Source organism: Eretmochelys imbricata, chromosome 10 (assembly GCF_965152235.1).
Source record: "Eretmochelys imbricata isolate rEreImb1 chromosome 10, rEreImb1.hap1, whole genome shotgun sequence".
In the NCBI taxonomy this organism is placed as follows: Eukaryota; Metazoa; Chordata; order Testudines; family Cheloniidae; genus Eretmochelys; species Eretmochelys imbricata.
Window position 1 is genome coordinate 29,938,987 of NC_135581.1, and position 25,531 is coordinate 29,964,517.

At 48.4% G+C, this 25,531-nt stretch overlaps 1 protein-coding gene across 1 annotated transcript in view; it reads right to left on the reverse strand.

Moving 5' to 3' along the window:
- Positions 1-14,389: 14,389 nt before the first annotated feature.
- LOC144271431 (syntaxin-binding protein 4-like) overlaps positions 14,390-25,531 on the reverse strand; it is a gene marked incomplete at its 5' end in the record, with an annotated part of 59,932 nt that continues 48,790 nt past the window's right edge. Inside the window, 4 exons of the mRNA XM_077828783.1 lie at positions 14,390-15,183; positions 16,540-16,597; positions 17,240-17,376; positions 20,784-20,833. Coding sequence (XP_077684909.1) covers positions 15,078-15,183; positions 16,540-16,597; positions 17,240-17,376; positions 20,784-20,833 — 351 coding nt within the window. The remainder of the gene's footprint in view (positions 15,184-16,539; positions 16,598-17,239; positions 17,377-20,783; positions 20,834-25,531) is intronic.

The following is a 25,531-nucleotide window of genomic DNA, read 5'->3' on the forward strand; positions in this document are numbered from 1 at the left end:
AAATCCATGCCCTCTCTCTACAGGGGGGCAACGAGTCCTGCACAAAGAAAGCAGCAACCTAGAAAACAGCAGTCAGTCTTAATCTGTGTCCACTCTAGAGAAATGAGCCACTGCTAACTGAACCTGCAGAATGGCAGCAGCATAAGGTCCAACGAGGCAGCAGAACAGTCGCCATGCTGGTTTAGGAACAGTTTTGTTTCGCCCGTACTTGTGCTGCACCACACTGTTACAGAGTTACCGCCCCGCTGGGTGCCTATTCCACACTTCCCAGCCAAATTCCCTGTAACAGTGGCTTGAGAAAGAGTTTGAAAGGTCTAGGAGTCAAGAGGCGCTGTGGGAGAAAATATCAAACTCAAAATGCCCCAGAAAATTCCCCATCATTCCCAGGGAAAAGGTGCTGGCACAATTTCCATTTTCAGAAAAGCTTTAGGAATTCAGGATAAATGCCCCTCTTTCACACAGCCAGAATGGCTTCTGCCGAAGCTTCTAAACAGCACTCATGAGACATCGAAGGTAGCCAAGGAATGTACCTGCTGAGTACCTGAGATAGAGACTAGCAGTTGAGGAATTTCGTGCTACATCGTACATACAACTCCCTCCTCTGGACAGTACTTAGCACTATGTTAACTGGATAAAGCTTAGTTTGTGGCCATGGTCTGCGCTCACTCTCTAATGGGCTAGAGTTGTTCTTCAGACCTGGGACAAGCAGAAATGGCTGCAGAACTTCAGATAGAAGAAGATTTGTCCATCCTTCTGTGGTCACACAGTACAGACACTGCAGCCCCTTAACTACCTAGATGACAGCACTGCTCCCCATGGAAAACACCATGAGATCCTCCTATAGAAACCTGACCTGCCTAGTTACTGGTCAGTTGGACCAGTTTAGGGTTCAGAAATCCATGGTGGCAGATGTCACCATGAAGGTAGGTATGCAGGAACACTACATAAAATGCATTGCAGGGGCATGTCACTGAAACAACCAGTATAGCAGAGATCATTGAGGAATTTTTCAGCAGTGGATTTCCCAAACTGTGCAGGAGCTATTGATGGAACCCATGTGCCCACTCTTGGCCAGTCTCCAGGAATACATTAACCAATGGATACTATTCGGTAGTGGTGCAAGCCTTAAATGGATCACCTGGGAAGGGCCCAGCTGTGTAGAGAATGGCCCAGTGACATGCCCACGGCCAATTTTTTTCCAGAAATTGGAGACTTTGAGGGAAAGGGACTATATTCCCACTGAGGAACATTAACAAAGCCTCCATCTCTATTGTGATTCTAGGTGAGCCTGTCTACCCACTTTTGCCGTGGCTCATGAAGTCATTCCCAGGTTACACAAACCTTAGATAGTGGTGAATCAGCTACAGATTCTGGGGTGGGGGGAGGGGTGGAAAACATGGTGGAGGAGTGATGCTGGAGATTTCCTAACCCACAACAGTTTAGTAACTAATATAGCAATAATATCTACCTGCTGCAATTTGAACAAGTAAATAAGGGCAATTTGAACAAGTAAAAGAAAAAGGGGGTCCTTAATGAGTAGGGAAGTGAGTAAGCAGCAGGGCAAGCAGCAACCTGTGCACAGAAAGGCAAACTATTGCACCTGGGGCTGTTGTTACTGATTAGCCCAGCATGCTGTTCAAATTAGAGGTTTCAGAGTAGCAGCCATGTTAGTTTGTATTCACAAAAAGAAAAGGAGTCAAATAAATTTGTTATTCTCTAAGGTGCCACGAGTACTCCTTTTCTTTTTTTTCAAATTAGAACTATTCTGTACCCTTTGCTATACAGATGGGAGAACTGGGGAAAGAATATTTTATTTAGAATCGGACATTCAAGCTAACATCTAGCTTACCATTTTTATTATTCCCATGAGGGCTTTTCCTTTTATCTTTGTACAGGCAAAAAGATTTTATGACATGTAGCCAGATGTATGGAAACAGAGGGTGGGAATTTCACAGGAACCACAACAATGTAAGAGCACAAGTGCAACTAAAAAATAAATAAATAAAATAAATATCAATGGGACTTGTGCTCCCAAATCACTTACACACTTCACTGCAGCACTTACTTCTAGCTGGGATTTCAAGAGTGCTTTGGGGAGTATGGGACACTTTGAATGGTTTCCTGCAGTTATTTCTCATTGTTTAGCAGCAATTTGGCTTCGAGTTGGAGGGCCATTGTAGAGGACAAAACTGTTGAGCAATCAATATTAAAAAGAGTCCTATTTGTCTGACTTTTTCCTGGAATCTGCTATATTCCACACACAATGACCAGCTGCAGTATCAAACCAGACTAGCATCTACAGTAACTAAAGCGATAGTATTTTACAGAAAGAAGTGCATGTTTGGGGCTCTCATTTTCCTTGCCCCATTCATGTGAAAGTGGGGAATACCTGAGAAACTACAGGAGAGTAGGGGGAAGATCAACAGTAGTTGCTGTCCTGGTTACCACATTTGTATTGGCAGGAGCCAGTTGCTGGATCAACTGTTACGTCATGTTTTCTTGACCTTTTAAGTTCTCTCATTGGAACCATCTGTTCTCATGTCACTCTTTCCTCGCCTTCTGGAAATCTCTAGAGATTCTAGAATCTCCTGCCGAAAGCTGTTGTGTCCTCCAGAAGTGAGCCTCATCCTCATACCAAAGCATTTGATCAAAATCCCTTTTCCATCTCTCTTGATGAGAAGCAATAGGACTTTCCAGCTTCTTTTTTCCTGGATCTGAGATCCACCAACCATTCCACCCTCTGGATCCTGTCCACCTGCCTCTATGCCTATGGAGCAATACAGCCACTACAATGAAAAATAAGTGGCAGGGTTATTTACCTAGCAATATCTCATCCATTCATTGGAATACCAAGGGATGCAATAAAATTAGGATACAAAAGTGGAGTGGTGGAAAGGAAGGAGGAATCATGGAGACTCGCAGAACAAGGAAGAAGCAAACACTTCCAGCTACCTGTGAAGGTTTAACAGTCCTCTTATCAGTAAATGAGTGGCATTGTTAATGACAACCCAGAGGAAAAAAAAATTTCCATATGGTCTCAAGATAAGCCCCCGTTGATACCTAATACAATGCAAAGCTGCATACTTGGCATAAAAGGCTCCTCATTCCCAGGTTTCTCCTCCTGCCAAACTGGCTTGAATGCCGTGAGCTGTAGCTCACGAAAGCTTATGCTCAAATAAATTTGTTAGTCTCTAAGGTGCCACAAGTCCTCCTTTTCTTTTTGCCACAGTGTGGCTGGGTCCTGGGATTTCCAAGAGAGATCCTGGAAACATGTTGGGAATCTCTCAGTCTGGCATCTCCCATGCCAGCTCCTCATTCCTCTTGGGCACCCGGTTCAAAAGGTGGCATTCACACTACTGCATTGCAAGTAGTCTCCATGCTAGTCAGTAGCACAGGAGGTTGCATGGAAGGTCCAATGACTCAGTCCAGCTTAGAGAACAGATACATTTTACATGCAGAGCTGGACCTACTTTTCCTGTCCTGAGCTTTATTGGAAGGAACTCTGGTTCCAATATTTAATCTTTTCACAGCACCACTTGGTGTTCTGATTAAAGAACATCTCTGCTAGTTGCCTGGACCCCCAGTTACACAGCACAGTGCTCCTTACAGAGTTCAGCCTCTCCTGGAGCTCATCTCCCCAGATGGCTACCAGCATCTGCACGTCAGCCTCAGCAGGCTTCCAGGAAAAAAAAACGCTAGACATGCTAGCAGATGAACCAAGATGAAGTTGATCACTGGCTAAACAGTATACAACTGAGCCCCATGGTGTGTGCGGTGCTATTTGTACAGCTAAGTGTCTTCAAACAAACATGTCCCTGGTGTAGTGGAGTTCACAGAGTGGAACTGACAGGCTTTCTAGACAGCGACTGATGCACTAAGAACAGAGGTAGGCAAACTACGGCCCGCAGGCTACATCCAGCCCGCAGGACCGTCCTGCCCAGCACCTGAGCTCCTGGCCCAGGAGGCTTGCCCCCGGCCCTTCCCCTGCTGTTCCCCCTCCCCCGCAGCCTCAGCTCACTACCCCGTCAGCACAATGCTCTGTCCTGGTGCCTGTCCTGGTACAGCCGCACCGCCAGCCACCAGTGCTCCAGGTAGTCGGTAAGGGGGCAGGGAGTGTGTGTGTGTGTGGGGGGCGGTTGGATAGAGGGCAGGGGAGTTCGGGGGATGGTTGGGGCCAGGAGTGGTCAGGGGTGGGGGCAGTCAGAGGGCAGGGAACAGGAGGGTTGAATGGGAGCAGGGGTCCCAGGGTGGGGCAGTCAGGAAGGAGAAGAGGGGTTGGATGAAGTAGCAGGGGGCAGTCAGGGGCAGGGAGTGGGGGAGTGGATAGGGCAGGGGTCTTGGGGTGGGGGCAGTCAGGAAGGAAGGGTGGGTTGGATGGGGCAGGAAGTCTGGGGGCAGTCAGGGGACAGAGTGGGGGGGGGCGGGGGAGGGAGGGAGGGTGGATGGATGGATGGATGGATGGATGGATGGGGCAGGGGGTCAGATAGGAGGCAGGGGCCAGGCCATGCCTGGCTGTTTGGGGAGGCACAGCCTCTCCTAACCAGCCCTCCATACAATTTCAGAAACCCGATGCGGCCCTCAGGCCAAAAAGTTTGCCCACCCCGACTAAGAAGATCTACCACACTACCGGGACTGTTGTGCAGGCACGCCCTGTTCACAAAAGGCACAGCACCGGTGGAGAAGGGACTGAATTGGACCTTTGAGCAAGGCTCACCATTGTATCGTCTTCAAACGGTTTCATGATATATTCAGATGTTCCTATTGCTGCACAAGTCATGGATGCAATGTGTGTTACTAGTGTGCCAAGAAAACCCAAACTACCAGTATGCCGACCCAGAGAACAGCTGGGCCTGCTTTAACCCTGCACTAAAGCCAGTCAAGATGCACACAGGAGCGGAGCCAAACATATCAATACTTTTATATTAACTTGGGGGGCCAGCCTTTGAAGTTAGAAATATTTGGGGCCTCATTTTCAGCAACCCACAGTTCTCAGTGGCATCAAATGGAGTTGTGCACAACCAGCCCTTCTGAAAGTCCTTTGTTTAAAAATATTATTTAAAAGGTCAGTTAGCAAGACAAAACCAGAGCTTAGCATTCAATCCACTGAATTCCATATTACATTTAAATGCAAGGCACACTTCTCCAGTATCGCCGTCTCTGATCTAAAAAACACAGTGTCACGTACATAAAAACAAAACAAAAAACCCCTAACACCATCAAAGAAACTCTATCAAAGCATGCCTCTGAACAAACACAATTTGCACCTGGAGAGAGGAGGGGAGAACAAACATGAAAGTCATTTATCATGTTGCTTAATACACTACTGGAAGATTATTACTCTGATACCATGGTGATGAGCACAGAATAAGAACATATATAGAAAAAAGAGCTTAATGATATCCATGATGAGTCTGGGGCAGACATGCCAATGTTAGCTCTGTGTTCATTTCAAGCCCAGGCAGAAGGGAAGAAACTTTGAAAGGTTAAGACTGCTAAGGGAAAAAGAGTTATTTTCATGCTTTTAAAACAACCAGAAGGCAAGAAGTTAGATATGGGAACCAGAAATAGAAGGCAACAAGAACTTAGTCTGTTTTTTTCTAAATGAATTTTAGAGTGTAAAGTGATTTACTGCAAGATAAGTGTTTTCAGGCTTGTCAGTTATTCATCACCACTCCAACAGCTTTACTCCTCTCTCTGCTCCCCTGAGGCTCTTAACTACGATCTTCTCCAACTTCTCCCATCAGCAAGACTGATTTTTTTTTCACGTCTCCTTCATTCCACCCACTCGTCCCCTCCCTTCCCTGTACTCCTCAGCCCACTCTCCTACCCACAGAGATAGTGCCTGCACCAGGCAACTTTAGAGGAAAAAAATCCCACCCATGCTAGTGCTTGTTCAGTTGTACCAGTGGAGCCCTAGTACACGCAAGCCTCTGGCGTTCTGTCAGAGAGAACCAGATACTCCCATCCAGCACCCTGACACAGAGTCTTGCCTTAGAGCTGCCAACTTGCAGCTGATGCGGTGGGAATTTTCTTCTAAGCTACTCTAGAGTAGCCTTACTATCACTGTGAAGTCTTGAGCATCTAATGGGCAGAAATCAAATCCCTGGTTGGTTCAAGTGAGGATAGACCATTAACTTCTTCCACATCACACAGCAGTTTGCCCCTAACCATTGTTACAAGTCTGGAACTACCAAAGGGTGCGGGACACACTGGATCAGCAGGCATCAGCACAGTTCAGGACTTAAGTGCATTGGGAAGGCTTCATAGAGTCCCACATTGGAGCAGTTGAGGAGAAAGGGTGATATAGGTCAGCATTCAGAGACATTAGCGGTGTTATGTGGGAGCCCAAGACAGGATTAATACAGGGGGCTGCAGGTCAGGTTGAAAAGCATCAGCAGAGCTGTGTGAGAGCCCAAGACTGGAGCGGCGGGGCAGGGAATATGTTTCCAGACTTTATGGTTGCAAAGAAAAGCTGCTTGATGGGACCCACAGAAGTGCCATTTTCCTGAGGCTGCAGGCTGGCAGCTCCAGTTCCAGAGCTGCTGCTCAGCACCTAACTTTACCTAGCTGGGTAACTGACCTGAAGAGCTCTATGTAGCTCGAAAGCTTGTCTCTCTCACCAACAGAAAATGATCCAATAAAAGTTATTACCTCACCCACCTTGTCTCTCCAGTTTTACAGGGGCTGTTTAGAGCCCCGGGGGCAGCAGCGAAATTGTCCAGGGTCAAATCAATTCCCTGCTGCTCAAAGCAGCAAGGAGGGCTGGCACTGGAGTTACACAGAGGAAGAGCTTCCCTGCGCCCTGCCCCTCACCCAGGAAGAGGGGGCTGGAGCGGACACGATCCGCACGACAGGGGATGCGGCGAAATGGTTCTTCCCAGCTGGGTGAGGCGGTGAGCAACAGCAAGCAGGGTCTAGGGCCAGCCCCAGTCTGGACCCCAGCACAGCTCCTCGCCCCGGAGCGGGAATGGGGAGCTGGGTTGCGACCACAGCTGTGGGGAGACTCCCCAGCGTCCACCCCGCTCTCCGGGGCGGGCAGCTCACGGCACCGTCCCCAGGCCCTGCCCGCAGAGCCCCGGGCGCCGTAGCGGACGGCTGGGGTGCGCCACCTGCCAGGGCAGAACTAGCCCAGTACGGAGGGAACCGGAGCTCCGACCCCCCGGGATGCACCAGAGCCGGGACCGGCCCGGGACAGCAAAGCAGAAAGGGCGGGGACGGAGGCAGGGAGCCGCCCGCAGAAGAAGGGGGAGGGGGGCCCAACTCGGAGGAGGCACCTGGCCGGGGGCTGGCAGCACGCAGCTGCGGGGGAGCCGGGCCGAGCCGGGCAGCGACACGGAGCCGGGCCGGGGGCGGGAGCCGGGCCGAGAAGCGGCAGGGAGCTGCGGGGGAGCCGAGCCGAGGGGGGGCAGGGCGGGGAGCCGGGGGGAAGCCGAGCCAGACAGCGGCACGGAGCTGCGGGGGAGCCAGCCGGCAGCAGGAGCGGAGCCGAGCCGAGCCGAGGGGGAGCCGGGGGCGGGGGCAGGGCGGGGAGCCGGGGGGAAGCCGAGCCAGACAGCGGCACGGAGCTGGGGATGCTGCCCCGGCTGCGGGGTACCGCAGGGGCTGGGAGCCGGCCCCACTCTCCGGCACTCACCCTCACACCGCGCCGCGGAACAGCCGGACCGGATCCATGGCGGAGGCAGCGGCCCGGCCTCCTGCTGCCGCGGCTGTTCCCCCGGTCACCGGCATACAGCAGCCCTTCAATCGCCGCGCCGCCAGCGCCCCGCCCACTGTGCCGCACAGCCCCGCCCTTGCCCAACCCTCCTATTACATAGCCCCGCCCTCTGTGCCGCAATGCCCCGCCCACGACAGAGCCACGCCCACTGCCCCCCCCAGCTCCGGCCCAGTTAAGACTGCAGATTTATTACAGCCCTTTTCACCAAAAGTAAGGCAGAGTGACCCCGAGTGCAGAGAAATGGGGGTACTATGTGTACCATGACTGCTCCCTGCTTTTTTATTCAAAAATGTCCTCCTGCTGGCCCTGCAGAGGGGCACTGCCCGCTTCTGCCCCCCAAGAGCATCCTCCGTGCCAGCCCCACAACCCTATTCCTGCCTGGTGAGGCTGGCAGGGTGAGTAGGGGCTGGAGAGCAAGCTCATTTTGCATCCACATCAAGCAGCAGGGGCTCCTGCAGTTCTGGTCAGGAGGGTAGAGTAGGGGGAAGGCCAACCTGAGGAGCAGTGCGGTACTGCAACCCTCCACACCTGATCATCATGCCAGGAGCAGGATGCTAGGCCCAGGCCCCTGGAGAGGAGCTGCACTGCAGGGTAACTACGGCACAGGCTTGCTCTCCAACTTCCACCCCCAGGAGCTGCCCTTCTCCCGGAGCTGGGGGACAGGCTTGCTCTTCAGCTTCCCCCCCATCTCCCACCCCTCTGCATGGGGCTGACACCCACCAACCACTATTTGAGAAAATCAGTCAGGACAAAGCATCACAAGCCAATAGAAAAATCACACTGTGACTTTTGTCCCCCGTAACTAACCTGCAGCCCTAGCCATGGTATCACCTAGAGCCCCACCAGCTACCCTAACCCCCTTTGCACCACATAGCCCCCGACCCTACCTCAAGCGCTACCAAACAGCTGCCCCCCACCGCACCTGAAGTCCTGCTGCAACCTAAAGCCCCGCCTAGCAGCTCCACTCCCTCCAGTATTATGTTTGGGCTACTGTGGCCCAATGAATCATAGAATATCAGGGTTGGAAGGGACCTCAGAAGGTCATCTAGTCCAACCCCTTGCTCAAAGCAGGACCAATCCCCAATTAAATCATCTCAGCCAGGGCTTTGTCAAGCCTGACCTTAAAAACCTCAAAGGAAGGAGATTCCGCCACCTCCCTAGGTAACGCATTCAAGTTCTTCACCACCCTCCTAGTGAAAAAGTTTTTCCTAATATCCAACCTAAACCTCTCCCACTGCAACTTGAGACCATTAATCCTTGTTCTGTCATCTGCTACCATTGAGAACAGTCTAGATCCATCCTCTTTGGAACCCCCTTTCAGGTCGTTGAAAGCAGCTATCAAATCCCCCCTCATTCTTCTCTTCCGCAGACCAAATAATCCCAGTTCCCTCAGCCTCTCCTCATAAGTCATGTGTTCCAGTCCCCTAATCATTTTTGTTGCCCTCCACTGGACGTTTTCCAATTTTTTCACATCCTTCTTGTAGTGTGGGGCCCAAAACTGGACACAGTACTCGAGATGAGGCCTCACCAATGTCGGATAGAGGGGAACGATCACGTCCCCTGATCTGCTGGCAATGCCCCTACTTATACAGCCCAAAATGCCGTTAGCCTTCTTGGCAACAAGGGCACACTGTTGACTCATATCCAGTTTCTCGTCCATTGTAACCCCAGTCCTTTTCTGCAGAACTGCTGCCTAGCCATTCGGTCCCTAGTCTGTAGCGGTGCATGGGATTCTTCTGTCCTAAGTGCAGGACCCTGCACTTGTCTTTGTTGAACCTCATCAGATTTTTTTGGCCCAATCCTCTAATTTGTCTAGGTCCCTCTGTATCCTATCCCTACCCTCCAGCGTATCTACCACTCCTCCCAGTTTAGTGTCATCTGCAAACTTGCTGAGGGTGCAGTCCACACCATCCTCCTGGCTATGCTGCACCTGCTAGTAAGGCTGAGAAGTGTATGTACTGTAACTAACATGTATGACCACATACACAGGCCTAGTTCTTATTACAATTTATATACTGTATTCTTTGAGAAATAAATGTAACCCGTTTGGGATTTAGAGAGCACAACCCCATTAAAACATTGTCCTGAGGCAGTGGGAGTGCCGATTGCTCTAGGATAAGGAAGTGCACATTGTACCAAGGGAGTAGAGAGGGAGCACCACAGGGTGGGTGTGTCTCGAGCTCCAGGCATAAGGACCTACAGTAAGCAGGCCCTCACAAAGGGAAGCAGCTGAGAACCAGCCCGAGCCTAGGAGGTACAGAGCAGCCGACCAGCACCGCCCCAGGACAGGAGGAGCACTGTGCCAGGGAGGAATCACCCGAGAAAGACAGAGTGGAGCTGGACCCAGTATCACTGTTGCCCAGAGCTGCATGGAGCTGTGAGTACTGGAGCTTGCGACCTTGCATTGGGAATAAGGAGGGAGGCTATAGTGGGAGATTGTCGCAGAAGAAGACACCAGAGAAGGTTGTTGAGGAAAGATGACTGGAGGCGGCGACCACAACCAGGAGCACCCAAGACTCACTGCTGGATTGGAACTCTGCCCAGGATTCCTGAACTCTGAGTGTAGACGCATTGCTCGGTGTCCGCCCTTTCAGACTGTGGCACCATGGGGCCTTTCCACAACAAACTCCTCTTGGAATACCCAGAGAACCAGGGAGCATCAAGGGTGTATCCAGAAAGCAGCAGCAGCAGCAGGGAAATTCTAGAATCTGTGGAAATTTTTGGTTAGGTTTTGTATTTCAGAATCCAGTGTAGAAGAAAGGTCCCCATAGAAAAGTAGCACTCTGTGGACAACCCCCTCCGTATTGTTGCACTAAGCCATTTTCCATCCTCCTTTCACGTGTGCTTACTGATGATCCAGAGAAAATCAGTCTTGTTTAAACATTAAAGAGCCTCTTTAAATATTAAACTGCAAAGTTCACCTGGTTGTTAAAGCTGTATTTAAAGCAGGTTGGAAGCGAGTATCCATTCTCCAGTATTGGGCTTCCATGCAGCTGGTGTCACTCAATGGCGGGCCACTTTTCAGTACATCCACCAGCATCATGAGACTCAGAAATGCCAGCTCACTCCAAAGCATGTTTAAGGGACATTTAGCTTGGGGATGAGAAATGGTTCTCAGCCAATAAACTTTCTAATTTTTAATCTAGCTTCATTTAACAAAAAGGCAGCAATCAGTTTCACTGGGCTTAGGGGTAAGCAAAAGTTTTCCCAACTAGGAATGTGCTTGACATGATTCATTCTGGGGAGATTTCTACAGAGAGAAATAAAATAAAATAATTATTATTATGATGCCCCTTTCTAGAGAGGTTCTCGTACTAGACTCTCAAACCCACTTACTGTGCTTTGCAAACACTGATGTAGCTTCACAACACCCCAGCAAGGTAGGTCAGTATAATTATCCCCATTTTACAGATGTAGAAACTGAGGCACAAAGGGATGAACTGAGTTATCCGAGTTAAAAGACTGAGTCAGCACCACAGCTGGGAAGAGAATCCAGATCTCGAGTCCCCACCAACTACTCACCCAAATGATCCCTCATACAACAGCCTTACCTATCCCATCACAAAATATTGTATCAGTGGTTCTTTACTGCACATATCTGCATCACTATTGATCCTTCAAGATTTTACCATTGGTACCTGGCTGTGCAGCCTCCTCTTTTGTAGCTGTTAAATATTTTTGCTCATCTCTTTTATGTTTTGTTCATTAGGAAAAACAAAACAAAAACAAATAAGCAGTAAGAACTGAATCTTCTGTCATGCTTAAGCAAAAATGCACAGATATAGTGAGTAAGAAACACCAAACCAGTGAGATTCAAACCCCACAGCCTTCCAGGCCAAACTCCAGCCATTTTCATTTTGCTTTGATGTGTGATTGCAAGTTTATGTGGTTGCAGTGCACTGAATGCAGTCTAGGATTATGGTTTAATTACTTTAATGGGACAGTATGGGCTCCCCTCTAGTGGATAACCCTTGTTATTTTTCACTCGTTTTAACTGCAGGTTGTAGACTAATGCATTATAGGACTTCCTGATCTTTATTGTAAATGCTTCTCCTCATTTCCATTAGAACATTTTGGACCCCAGATACATGGTCATAACAGCCACTGACACCAAGAGATCTTTTAGATATTACAGTGATAAGTTTTACAGAGAATTCTACAATAGTGTCATACCAATTGCAACTGAAGGCGGAATTAAGCGCTTTATGGGAACGCTAGAACAGGCCCTATATAAATAAGATGCATTTCAGTTAGGTGCCTTCTCAACTGACTTTTATGCACATGCTATTTGTTTCTTTTTGCCTTTCCCATTTTGTCTCCGAGTTACTGTGGGAAGATGTCAGTGTTCCTGCTCTGCTTTCTGCCTCCGACCTAATACCATATGCGTAACAGTAAGGCACGACAACAATTTTATCATAGCAAAAATCTACATCAATTCTGGCAGCGTTCTCCTCCTCAGAGCTTAGCTTTCAATGTTTCTCTGAAAGGGTAGTGGCTAGTAACAAGGCTATTAATAGGAGACTGTGCTTGAAGCAATCTCAAAGGGGACATGACTTGTGCGATGAGATACTGTCAGAAAACAATAGGGTCAAAAAATTGACTCTTTTGAAAACCATGTAAAAGTTTTCCCGAAAGGGTCCTGACTGTCTGGGTACAGGAACCCGGGGATTCCCAAATGGATTGCTGAGAGTACAGAATCCTCTGGTCTTCAGAGGCTAAAATCTGAAAGGCTCTTCTCCTTGTAGAAAGTGGGTTGGCAGAGGGCTGTAGCTATAGTCTTACATTTTCATGGATATTGGGTAGAGGAAATGAATTGTACTGGGTTAGTGTCTGTTTCCTTCCCTCTCCACTTATTTGGTTAGGTCATACAATGCTTTCTATGCAACACTTTGCTTTGCCATGTTTTCTTTGCCCAGATCATGATGCAGTGTAATATATTTGTATAATTCTTATCTTCTTTCATTCTCATTAAAATGAAAGTCACCTTACCATGGGGAGTATTAGAGATTGAAGGGACCTAGTAGGTCATTTAGCTGAAAGTCCCCCATCTCTTACACCATGCTAGTTGTTTACTTAGCTGCTCTCCTCCATCCCAGAGCTGGCTGCATGTTAGTGGTGAAGAGATTTTTGTATGTATATTGTTTGTAAAGTGCTTTAAGATCTTTTGGGACAAAAAGTCACATATAAATAAGTGAATACAGGTATGACGTTGCACTCCATATTTTTATAAAAATATGTTTAGAAATGTGGATATGATGTAACTGGAATATGCTTTATGCAAAAGGTTACAAAGCTTATAATCTACTGAGTGTGGTCATCCTATTTGTATGAATGTATCATTCTTGTATCTGAAACTAGGAATATGAAATATAACTTTGAGGTCCTATTGTAATTATGCAAAGTGTGGGCCATTAATGGTGGTTTAGAATCTTGATGGCACCCATTGACTAGGACAACTGGGTGTAGATGGTTTATTTACCTGCAAGCCTTCTTGTGGACATGGGGGCCAGCTTGTGGGTAATGAAGAATGAGGTCTTACAGTAACATGTGACCATGTCACCTGATACTGGAATCCATCTTAAACCTGGTGCTTTTCCATTTAGAAGGAGGGGTGGGAACCCAGAGAGACAAAGGATTCCTGCCTTGGGCCAAAGCTATAAAAGGGGGTGGAGCAGAACAAAGGTTGCCAGTCATGAGAAATCCCCTAGTTATCACCTGAGCTGGAACAAGGACTGTACCAGGGGAAAGCATTGGGCCCAGACTAGGAAGGAGTCTAGTCTGTGAAAGAAGCTTATTGGAACATTTCCTAGGGTCAGATTTCCTGAATTCAGTTTCTTAAATGTATTAGGCTTAGACTTGCGTGTTTTGTTTTATTTTGCTTGGTAACTTACTTTATTCTGTCTGTTATTACTTGAAACCACTTAAATCCTACTTTTATACTTAATAAAATGACTTTTGTTTATTAATAAACCCAAAGTAAGTGATTAATACCTGGGGGAGCAAAGAGCTGTGCATATCTCTCTATCAGTGATATAGAGGGCGGGCGATTTGTGAGTTTACCCTTTATACAGAGTAAAACGGATTTATTTGGGGTTTGGATCCCATTGAGAGCTGGGTGTCTGGGTGCTGGAGATAGGAGTACCTGCTGAGTGGTTTTCAGTTAAAGCCTGCAGCTTTGGGGACGTGGTTCAGACCCTGGGTCTGTGTTGGAGCGGAGTAGTGTGTCTGGCTCAACAAGGCAGGGTTCTGGAGTCCCAAGTTGGCAGGGAAAACGGGCTCAGAGGTAGTTTCAGCACATCAGGTGAGAGTCCCAAGGGGGGTCTCTGTGACTGAACCCGTCACAACAGGGTATTATTATTATGCACATGCCTTCCTTTGACAATTGTGTGGGACCTGTGTGGTTTTAAGTCCCAAAGAGGAAATTTGAAGCTATGCTTAAAAGTTCCTGGGTAAAAAGCTAGAACATGCCCATTTATAATGTGATATCTCAGTTCAACTTGCTACTAGTTGCCAACATCTGTCATACATAAGGGAAAAACTGAGGCTAAGAAGTAGCTGGCCCAAGTAGGTTAAACGCATCCCAGAGACTCAAACCAACCAATTCCAAACCTCACCAGCTCAGAAATCAAAACACCCTCTAAGCAGTGTTTTCATTTTATTTGCCAGGCTGTGCTTTCATATCAGATCTCTATCATGTTCATTGCTAACCACATAAAACCTCGAACCACATGGGTCTAGTTTCCAAGTGTTACCCCACACCCCTATAGTTCCATTGTGTCCTTTCTGTGCTCAGCAGAGCTCACAGGTACCACATTATTAACACTGTCGGCTACCTCCGGGCTTCTTCTTTCCACTTCAAGCATTGCAGCTGGGATAAGCTTTACAAAAAACACATGATCTGTATCCCAAGACAGCTATAGACACTACAGAGTATGTTGGTTTCACTACAGTCCACTAAGTTTACTTTGGTTTTTCCCATATGAAATCCCAAAAGGAATCCTTTCAGGACACGTGTCCTTCTCTGGTTAGTCCATGCTCCTCTTACTTTATAGAATGCCAGCTCTAAAGGCTGCCTGCCTGTGGGGTCCATGCATTCACATCCCCTCAGTGATAAGTTTCCGGCTGTCTATAAAGACAGAACCAAGAGAGAACAGCCTTGTATAATAATTCAGAGGTAGCCATGCGGGTGGGTTTGCTGCTTAAGTCTTAGGTGGCTACTCAGAAGAATCAGTGTCTCAGCAGAAAACTCATGGATCTTCTGCTCTGCCTGGAAACTGAACCATCCATTCTGCATCCTGTCTCCCAGCAGAGCATCTGTGTTATGAATATACACGGTTATGCATAGGAGTGCATCTCAGGAGATTTATGTAGTCTTCTCAGGCAGTTCCTTGGTTGGGCTCGAGGGCTGTGGCTCATCACTCTTGCTATGGGTCGGAGGAGGGGGCCATGTGGTTTCCTGATGAAGATGGCTGGAAATAGAAATCAAATTTTACAAAGGTGTGGGAGAAGAACGCCCATGGCAACTTAGTATAAAAACAGGATTCTGTGTTAAAGGAAGGGATGGTTTATGAAAAATATAAAGGTCACACGTTCTGTAGGACTACTTAATTGCCCTGTAAAATTTGCCAGTGCATCTGTTTTGCACACACTAAACAGAGGTGCTTGGAGATTTTTAGGGTGCCGTTGAGATGGCCAGCTAAAGGTTTAGCCTGAGACAATGAAGTATACATTATTAAGGTCTCAAAAATAAGGCCCTAATTCAGCAAAGCACATAAGCATATGTTTAACTTTAAAGCATGAGAGTATTCCCACTGACGGGTGTAGAATCGGTACCTAAATACAACCCATGCTGATTGTACTCTGCTGAGTGATAGCTGGAGTGCATCAGAATTAAATGTGTGTGTTTATATATGTAGTGCTTGGAGCAAGTAATATTCAGACCCTCAGCAGGGCTCTATTCATACTGAAGAACCATACAGTCGCCGAGGAAAATGTCGATCAGACAAGTCCTGGAGCCAGAAAACCCTACCTGGCCCGAACAAAGGCAGGCTATAAAAAACACAACAGGAACTGGCGAGAGAATTTGCCCTGCTCCCTGCTGGAACTCCCTTGCAGGACGAATGGCTTGCCTCGGAAGGAACTCACTTCCCTGACATCAGCATTCTCTGAAGGCTGGGTCTCTATAGTACGGAAGAAGGAATATGTCCCCTCTCACCTCTGATGTCTCTGTGTTTTCTTTATTGCCACATCTGTGCCAGTCCATGGAACCCCCTGATGTCTACCTATTCCTGTTCTAATGCATGAGTTCTCTGCTCGTACTTTCAACAGCCAGTCCTAGATGAGCACCCTTGCCTAGTGACTTGGCATTGCTATGCTGCCCACTGGCTCCCTAGAACTTAACTTTTATATGGAATATACTGAAGACATATGATATAAAATCCAGGAGGCTGACTACTGCACAGACTGTAACGGATTGTAATTAAGCTGATCTAGTGTTTCAGACTGAACGAGATCAGGAGATGAGATTTGGATGAAGCAGATCTACGTTTCAGAGTGTGAGCGAGTGAGCCTGTTACGTTGTATTTCAGGAAGGCGTACGAGGTGTTGCCACTTGTCTGGATGAAAACGATAAAGGGATACAAAATGAGCAGTGTTCAATTTTAGCCATGTTTTCAAAAGAAGCTTTTTAATCTTTGTTGAGATCTTTCCAGTTAAAATCTACCACAACTGTACGTGGACAGTGATCTTCAGAAGGCTGAGATGTTTGCAAATACTTCCGCCAGAACTAAGCAGAAATTAGAGGCCCAGGCAGACCTGACACTTACTCCTTGTAGTTTAGGCTTCCCTCCCCAGTCAGGCACTCGTCCCAGTTGTATGGCAATACTGCAGACACAGGAACACAGCCACCAATTAACAAAGGGTCAGAAAACACCATTATTTGTTCCTTAACAGCAATGTACAATGCAACCAGCACCGGGAGCATAGTACCTGCATAAAGGATATACCTCCCCTTCTCACTGGAAATGTTTAGGGCCCATTGGCTACATTCAGAATTGCAGGTAAGACAGCTGACTTCGACTCCCACACAATGAGTTAGAATCCCTTAGCCTGATTTACACCCACTTACCCAGAAGCAGGGGGGGTCTAAGCTGATAGAACTTCATGCCAAGGACGCCTTTCACCCTTTCTGTTAGCTGCTTTTCCTGCTAAACTCCTTTTTCCTGGTCCCTCGGTAGGAGTTACACCAATCTGACGTGTCCTAGACTCCCTCCCCTCCAAAACTGTAGGTCAAATTCAGAGATGATCCATACGGAGAGTGGGGTGTAAATTAATTATGTATCAGTAAGCAGGTGTGAATCTAAATAAGCTTAAGGGAATCTAAACTGGTTTAACAAGTATGGGGTGAAAGTGTAAGTTATCCCAACAAGAAGTACACTGCGTCTAGACTTTCTTAGCTTCAGACTCTCCTCTGAATTTGGGCCTCTAAAGCTGCCTCATTACTGAGAAGGGTTATACAAAACTTACCATCCTTTGTGGTGTTAGCGAGAATGGGCTCCAACAATTCTTTAGCTTCGGATATCAATAGGTCCAGGAGATCTGGAGATGGAAGAGACGCATCCAAGTTTGCTTCTGTTTTATCCTCCTCTGTCCGACTGTTGACTCTTAAAAACAAAAGTCAATCTTGCCAGAATAAAATGAGCAGCACAGCAAAAGGTCTGACTAGCAACTCATGAGAGAACCCCCCTCCCCCGCTGCAAATTACAACGTACTGTGTGTTTCATCTCATTCTGCCAGCAACACAAGAGTTTCTCTCTTTTAGACATATTGGTGTTGTGGTGATGTAATTCATTAATGCAAGGACACTGTCAAAGAGTTTTAAACAATATTCTCAAAGAGTATTAGAAACCACCACCTTGGAAACATAAAAACAGCCATACTGGGTCAGATCAATGGTCCATCTAGCTCAGTGTTCTGGCTTCCAACAGTGGCCAGTGCCAGATGCTTCAGAGGAAATGAACTGAAAGGGGCAATTAGCGAGAGTTCCACCCCGTCATCTAGTCCTGGCTTCTGGCAGTGAGAGGTTTAGGGCCATCCAGAGCATGGGGTTGCATACCTAACCATCTTGGCTAGTTGTCGTTGATGCTACCTATCCTCCATGAACTTATTCATTTCTTTTTTGAACCTCGTTACACTTTTGTCCTTCACAACATCCCCTGGCAATGAGTTCCACAGGCTGACTGTGCATTGTGTGAAGAAGTACTTCTTTCTGCTTGTTTTAAGCTTGCTGCCTATTAATTTCATTGGGTGACCCCTTGTTCTCGTGTTATGTGAAGAGGTAAATGACACTTCCCTGTTCACTTTCTCTGTGCCATCCATGATTTTATAGGCTTGTATCATATCCCCTCTCCATCTCTCTATTTCAAGCTGAACAGTGCCAGTCATTTTAATTTCTCCTCACATGGAAACTGGTCCATACCCCATCATTTTGTTGCCCTTCTCAGCACCTTTTCCAATTCTAATAGATCTTTTTTTGAGATGGGACGACCAGAACTTCACGCAGTATTCAAGCTGTTGCTCCTGAGGGGATTCTGCATGACTGCGCACCCGCAGAACCCCCCCGCAAATTTCCTATGTTTCCCTGCAGAAAACGGCAGGGAAGGAAAGGGAAGTCACATGGGAGGGGGGAGAGAATGGAGGTGGGGGTGACCTGGGACACATGGGGTTACATGCCATTGCCTCCCCCTCATTCTGCAAGAGCAGAGCTGCCCAGCTGAAGGAGGCTGTCTCGGCTCTGCTGATGCCGCCTCCTAGGTCCAAGTACCAATCGTGCTCCCCTTCTGTGTGCTGGGAGCTTTCCTATTTTTTATTCTGTGCAACAGTGACTGCTCGTGGTGGGGAAATGAGGGAAGAGGCAGCAGGGAAAGAAGGAGAGGTGGAATAGGGCAGGGGGAGGAGAATGTGGGAGTGAGGGGAGGGGGATGGAGAAGAAAAGGGGATAGGGGAATCATGGGGGGAAAGGGGATGTCGGCATCCCCTTGGCTGCAGCTGGGGCTCCCCCATTAAGCAGGTCCATCAAACCCTCACCCTGACAAGCCCCACCCCCCTACACCTGGACCCCTCCGATGAGCACCCCACACCCAGACCCTGCCCCACTGTTCCCCAACCAGCTGCACCTGGGCCGCAACCCCATCAAGCACCACTCCCCCAGCACCCAGATCCCCCACTGAACCCCACACACCCAGCCCTGCCCATCGAGCCCCATCTTCTCCCACAAACCCCCCACCCCGTGCCCCAACCACCTTTACTCGGATCCCCTGCAGAGTCCCATTGCCCCTGCACCCAGAACCCCCCAACAAGCCTCTATACATCCAGATCTCCCACTGAGCCACCTGCATCCAGATTGCCCCACACAGAAACCTCTCACCCCCCACCTGAATCCTCCCACACTAAGCCCCTCCACACTTGGATCCTGCTGAGCTGAGCCTGCTCACCGACACCTGGTGCCCCTGGTGCAGAGGGGCAGGGCCCTGGGGTGTTTCTGGGGCAGGCCCAGCTCTTGCACTTTGTCAGGGTCAGGTGCAGCCTCACTGCCAAGTCCCTGTATCAGGGGATGTGGGGGCTTCAGGGTGATCTCCCACCTCAATGCAGCCAGTGACCTGTGCTCCCCACTGCCATGCTGGAGCCACATTTATTTACTGACAAATAAAATTTGCAGAATTTTGGAGAATTTTAAAATATTGTGTGCAAAATTTTAAATTTTGGGGGGCAGAATTCCCTCTGGATTAAAGGTGTGGCTGTGCCATGGATTTATAAAATGGCATTATGATATTCTCGGTTTTATTATCTATCCCTTTCCCAATGGTTCCTAACATTCTGTTAGCCTTTTTGGGTATGTCTACACTATAATTAGACATCTGCGTCTGGCCTGTGCCAGCTGAGTTAGGCGGGGGCTAGGCTATTTGGGGAAGCACAGCCTTCCCTACCCAGCCCTCCATGCAGTTTCTCACCCTGATGTGGCCCTAGGGCTAAAAAGTTTGCCCACCCCGTCCTAGAGCCTGGCTCCAGCCCAAGCCGAGACATCTACACCTCAACTGAACAGACCCTTAGACTGAGCCCCGGGAGCCCAAGTCAGCTGGCATGGGCCAGCTGCGAGTTTTTAACTGCCGTGTAGATGTACCTTTTGACAACTGCTGCACATTGAGCAAATGTTTTCAGAGAACTAGCCAGAATGACTCCACGATCTCTTCCCTGAGTGGTAACAGGTAATTTAGAGCCCATCATTTTGTATGTATAGATGGCTTGGATTTATCTAAAATTGAACTTTACCATCCCCCTGTCATGCATAAATACTGGTGTATTATTATGAGGTTGCTCATTAGCATGGGAATGCTGATTTTTTTTAAACAATAAAAAAAGCAAATTTCTGATTTATTTGTTTTGGAAATCAACGCACCAAATCAATGCATCAAAGAATGATACGGGTTTTTCCAACAGATATTAAAAAAAGATACGTTCAGTTTGTAGGGTAGGGCTACAAACCTTAACAATGTCCCTGTAACCTTTTCAGTGTTAGCGATACACCTCAGTTCGTTTGCCAGACTCCCATTGACAAAGATGAATAAGAGCCAGCATAACTCCCAATTTCAGTTACAGATGATAAAAACGGAGATGGGCCCAAAACCAAACACAGGCTAATCTTAGGCAAATTTTGCAGAGGTAAGATCTGCAACTCAGACTTAATCTGCTCAAGACCTCTGAAAATTAGGCCACTTATTTAGGTACCTAAGCCTGGGCAACCAAGCTTTGGCCTAAATAACTTAACCAAGGTCACTCAGAAAGAGTTTGGAACAGAACCCAGATCTCCTGAGTCCCAGCCTGGTAGTTTAGCCACAAGACCATCCTATCCCATCTGTTTCATTCACAAAGTGACTGTATTTACTCAAGACCCTTGTTACCTAGATGAGAAGCAACAGCAGCAACTGACACCCTGTAAACACATCAGCCAGACAAAGGTCAAAACAAGATCATTTGATGCACACATTCACAATTCTCAGAAGCCTTTCCCCACCTTGTCTCATCTGGTAACTGGCTGGGTGTGCTCAGGACCCTGTGAACATTCTGTGCGGGAGAAAAAGAGAGTGGGGAGAGAAGATCTCAAACTTACAGGACTGACAAATTCCAGAGAACAAACCCCGTGCGTTTTTGCTGGGGCTCAGATTTAGTATGACAGTAATCAGCTTCTGTTTATTCACTGCCCTTGAAGCTAATATCTCAAGGCCTTTTGCAACAGAAGCAAAACGTGTACCCTATGCAAATATACAGACATTATGTAAATTAATCCAGACACTAAAATGTATCAGATGCAAGGTTAAAAAACCCACTCTTAAAGAATAATTTTTCAGGCTGTACTTCAGAGCACCTGTTCCCCATTATTCACACTCTGTGCCTTGGTCCTGCTCTTGAAGGCATGCCCGCCCGTGGGCGGGGCCGCCAAGGTGCACAGAAAGAGAATTCCCCGAACAGCAGTAAGTAATATATACGAGGAAGGCATTCTGGGCTGCTGGTATGTCCCTCCAAGTTCAGCGATGTTTGTGTAACCCACCCACTTGGAGTTCACCAGCTCCTGGAACTCTGGACGCAGCCTCTAGGGGGTACTAATTACCCTAGGGACTGTAAAAGTCATGGCGTCCAGAGCCCTCTGATTCCATTTCAAACATGCTTGGAGTCACGGGTGGGGACGGAATGGACTAGAAACTCCTGCTGAGGCCTGAAGGGAGGCTTTTGCATGGTGTGATCTGGACAAGCATTTTGCTGGGCCAGTGACACGTCGGTGCTGCTCAGCCCCTCGGCGTCAGGGGACAGCCTGAGTCAGTGAGAGACAAAGAAACTAGTTTAGTTTCAGTTTTGAGCTTTGGGAGCTGAGCAAGAAGCAGAACAGCTCAGGGAGCCTGACTCACGAGAGCCGGCCAGGAACTCCGCAGGACTCCAGACCAGGGAGCCAGGAGAGGGGCAAAGACATTGTAAGAGAATCCTTTGTTTTGCTTAAGCCAGCCAGCGTTCACAGCACTGCTGCACCTGTCTCCAGACTCATCCCCAGCATCTCATATACCTGGGAAGGTGCCAGGGAGGACACTGGACAATTTGTTGATGTGTTAGTACTTATTAGTTAACCCTAAGCCTTTGCTTTCCAGATCCTATATTCCTGCTCCCAATAAAGTCCCCCTTTGTTATGCTATTATTGTTGGGAGCATCATTTCTTTGCTGGGCTTCGTGCTGATGTACTTTGTGTCTTGCGTACTAGGTTTTATGCTCCTTGCCAGCAGTGGTAACATTATTCAGTTTTCCCCAGGGACAGCACCCCTCATGCCTCAGGCACTGCAAAGAGTCACCTTGGCTGAAGGCACCAGGCATCACAAAAAAGAAGCCAGGGCCCAACCCATTCAAGAAGAGGGATAAGCCAGTCCAAGTAGCAAGCAGGAAGGAGGAGGCAGAGTCAAATCAGTACTTATATACTCCAATATCCAGCATCAATGTCTATATAAGCCACTATCTACTGCTATAGCTCTGTAGTTCTGTCACCCTATAGAAGTCTAATTTCCACTCTCCCCACACAACGGATATAGAATCTGCTCTTCCTTTCATTTTACTGTTTCCTCAAATGGAATGATTTCCATTGACTTCAATGGACTTTGGTCAGCCCCGTAGCAGGTATGCTGAGTCAAAGACAGCTCCCCCAGGGCTGGCCAGTGTACCATTGTATCACATTGCCATTTCAATGTACATTTAGAATGTCAGATTACTACATGCCATGACAGGGGAGGAAGAGCAAATGAAACGGAGAAAAACATTTTAGGCATGAGTCTAGAGCAGACCTACGGAAAAGTGTTGCGGGAACAAAATTGGTTTTCCAGTTGATATATGACATGTGATGAGAAAAATGACTAGTCAGTTATCAAAAGGTAAGGTTAAAATAATTCCTAACACGATGGACTAGATTGTAAGTCACAGTCAAATGGCAAAATTCCAGAACCAGGTCACAGCCCGAGTATCTGGGCTGCATCTTGTGGAAAACCACAGGAGGTGGAGAGGTAAGAATTCCCTCTGACTGGCGTGTGGAACAGCACAAAGATACAGCTACAGTCAGTGCTGCAGGGTCCTTCACAACTCCCTTGTTTCTCCTCCATGGGGGACAGCAGTGGGTAGATCCACCAGCCCGGTTCTTCCCCACCCATGGCATCCCAGCATTCCACTGTGGTGGATGCAGAGAGCCTGCAAGAAGGAAACTCCATGGTGCTCAGGGTGTGGACTTCCTGTGTGGATTCCCCAGATCCTGTCCCCCTTTCCACAGCAGAACTGCACTGGTTCCACAGGGTCAGCGTTCACTACTGCAGGAAGGGAGGGATGATTTGGCCTCTAGTGTCCACTATATGAGGGTCTTCTGGATTGAGTCACACCTAGTTATTCTAGGACTTGGGTCTGCACAATGTAGCCGGCATGTGTTTTTACAGCACATAGTACGATGGGCCTTGATTGAAGCCTTTGGGTGCTACAGTCAGATAAGAGGAGGTTACTTTCCTGTAACTGAAGGTTCTTCGGAATGTGTGGTCCCTAGCTGTATTCCACGGAGGGTTTGCACATGAGCACCATGCGCCCGGAGTCAGAGAATTTGAAAGTAGTGTCCACTAGTCTGCGCATGCGTCCTGGCTCACCTCATGGTTTCACTGCATCTCCAGTTCCTTCTCCACAGCAAACCAAACAGATCCGTAACAGAGGGGAAGGAGGGCGGGAAGTGGAATACAGCTATGGACCACATATATTAAAGAACCTCCAGTTACAGGTAAGCACCTCCTCTTCTTCTTCTTGGAGTGATGGTCCCTACTGTATTCCACCGAGGATGATTAACAAGCAGTACCTAAGCCAGAGGAGGGTGTAAGGATGAAGATGGAATGGTCATGTGAAGGACTGCTGCGCCGAAGGAGGCATCTACTGCCGAGTCCTGTACTAAGGCATAGTGCGTTGCAGGTGTGCACAGAACTCCATGTGGCTACTCTACATAGGTCCCAGAGCGGCCTGTCCTGGAGGGAGGCCAGGATTGAAGCCTGGGCTCTTGTGGAATAAGCCCACACCCCAGTGTGGGGAGGTAGATCAGAGAGTTGGTAGCAAAGTGTAATGCAACCTAAATTCACTTGGAGATTCTCTGGGTAGAGACTGCCTGCTTTCTGCTACTGGAACAAACAGTCTGGGGAGCTTCCTGATGGGTCTTGTCCTCTGCAGGTAGAAGGCTAAGGCCCGTTGGATGTCTAGGGAGTGGAGTCGTCATTCCTCTATAGATGGGTGGGGCTTCAGGAAGAAATAAGGTAAAGCTTTGTCTACACTAGTACTCTTGTCAATAAAACTTTTGTCGGTCAAAGGGGTGTGAAAAAACATCCCACAACAAACATAAGTTTCACTGACAAAAGCAGCAATGGGGACAGCGCTATGTCGGTGGGAGACGCTCTCCTGCTGACATAGCTACTGCCACTCAATTGGGGATGGTTTAATTATGCCAGCGGGAGAGCAGACACAGAGCGGCTACATGGGAGACCTTACAGCAGCACAGATGCAGTGGTACAGCTGTGCTGCTGTAAGGTCTGTAGTGTAGACAAAGCCTAAGTAAATGGATTGATGTGAAAGTGGGAGATTACCTTTGGCAAGAATTTTGGATGCAGGCACAGGGACACTCTATCTTTATGGAAAATTGGGAAAGGGGGTCTGCCATCATGGCTCCGAGTTCACCGACCCTTCTCGCAGAAGTGATGGCATCAAGGAAGGCAACTTTCACGGAGAGGGACATAGAGCAGGGGTGTGCAAACTTTTTGGTCTGAGGGCCACATCTGGGGATGGAAATTGTATGGCGGGCCACGAATGCTCACTTAATTGGGGGTTGGGGTGTGGAAGGGGGTGAGGGCTCCAGCTGGGGGTGCAGGCTCTGGGGTGGGGCTGGGGATGAGGGGTCTGGGGTGCAGGAGGGTGCTCTAGGACTGAGGGGTTCAAAGGGGGATCAGGGCTGGAGCAGGGGGTGGGATGCAGGAAGAGGTCATGGGTGCAGGCTCCGGGCAGCACTTACCTCAAGCAGTTCTCGGAAGCAGTAACATGTCCCTCCTCCAGCAGAGGTGCAGCCAGGGAGCTCTGCGCACTGCCCCATCCACAGGCACCACCCCTGCAGCTCCTGGAAGCACCGTCATGTCCCTGCTCCGGCTCCTATGCGGAGGCATGGCCAGGCAGCTCTGTGTGATGTCCCGTCCGCAGACGCTGCCCCTGCAGCTCCCACTGGATGTGGTTCCTGGCCAATGGGAGCTGCCAAGGCAATGCTTGGGGTGGGGGGAGTGTGCAGAGCCCCTGGCTGCCCCTACGCGTAGGAGCCGGAGGGGGGACATGTCGCTGCTTCTAGGAGCCGTGCGGAGTCATGGTATGCGTGGAGTGGGGCAAGCCCCCGACACCGCTCACTGGTGGTAGCTCGAGGGCTGGATTAAAACATCTGATGGGCCGGATGCGGCCCGCAGGCTGTAGTTTGTCCACTCTTGACATAGAGCATGAAGCCAATGCTTCAAAGGGTACTTTCATTAGTACAGATAGAACTAGGTTCAGGTCCCATTGGGGAGCAATGGGTTGGACAGGTGGGAAGGTTCTGATGAGACCATTCCAAAACCTCACAGCTAGTAGGTAAGTAAAGATAGAGTGCCCTTTCTCGGGGGGATGGTGGAATGAACTAAATCGCCACTAGGTGGACTTTCAGAGTTGAGGGTAAGACATGATGCCCTCAAAGACAGGAGGTAG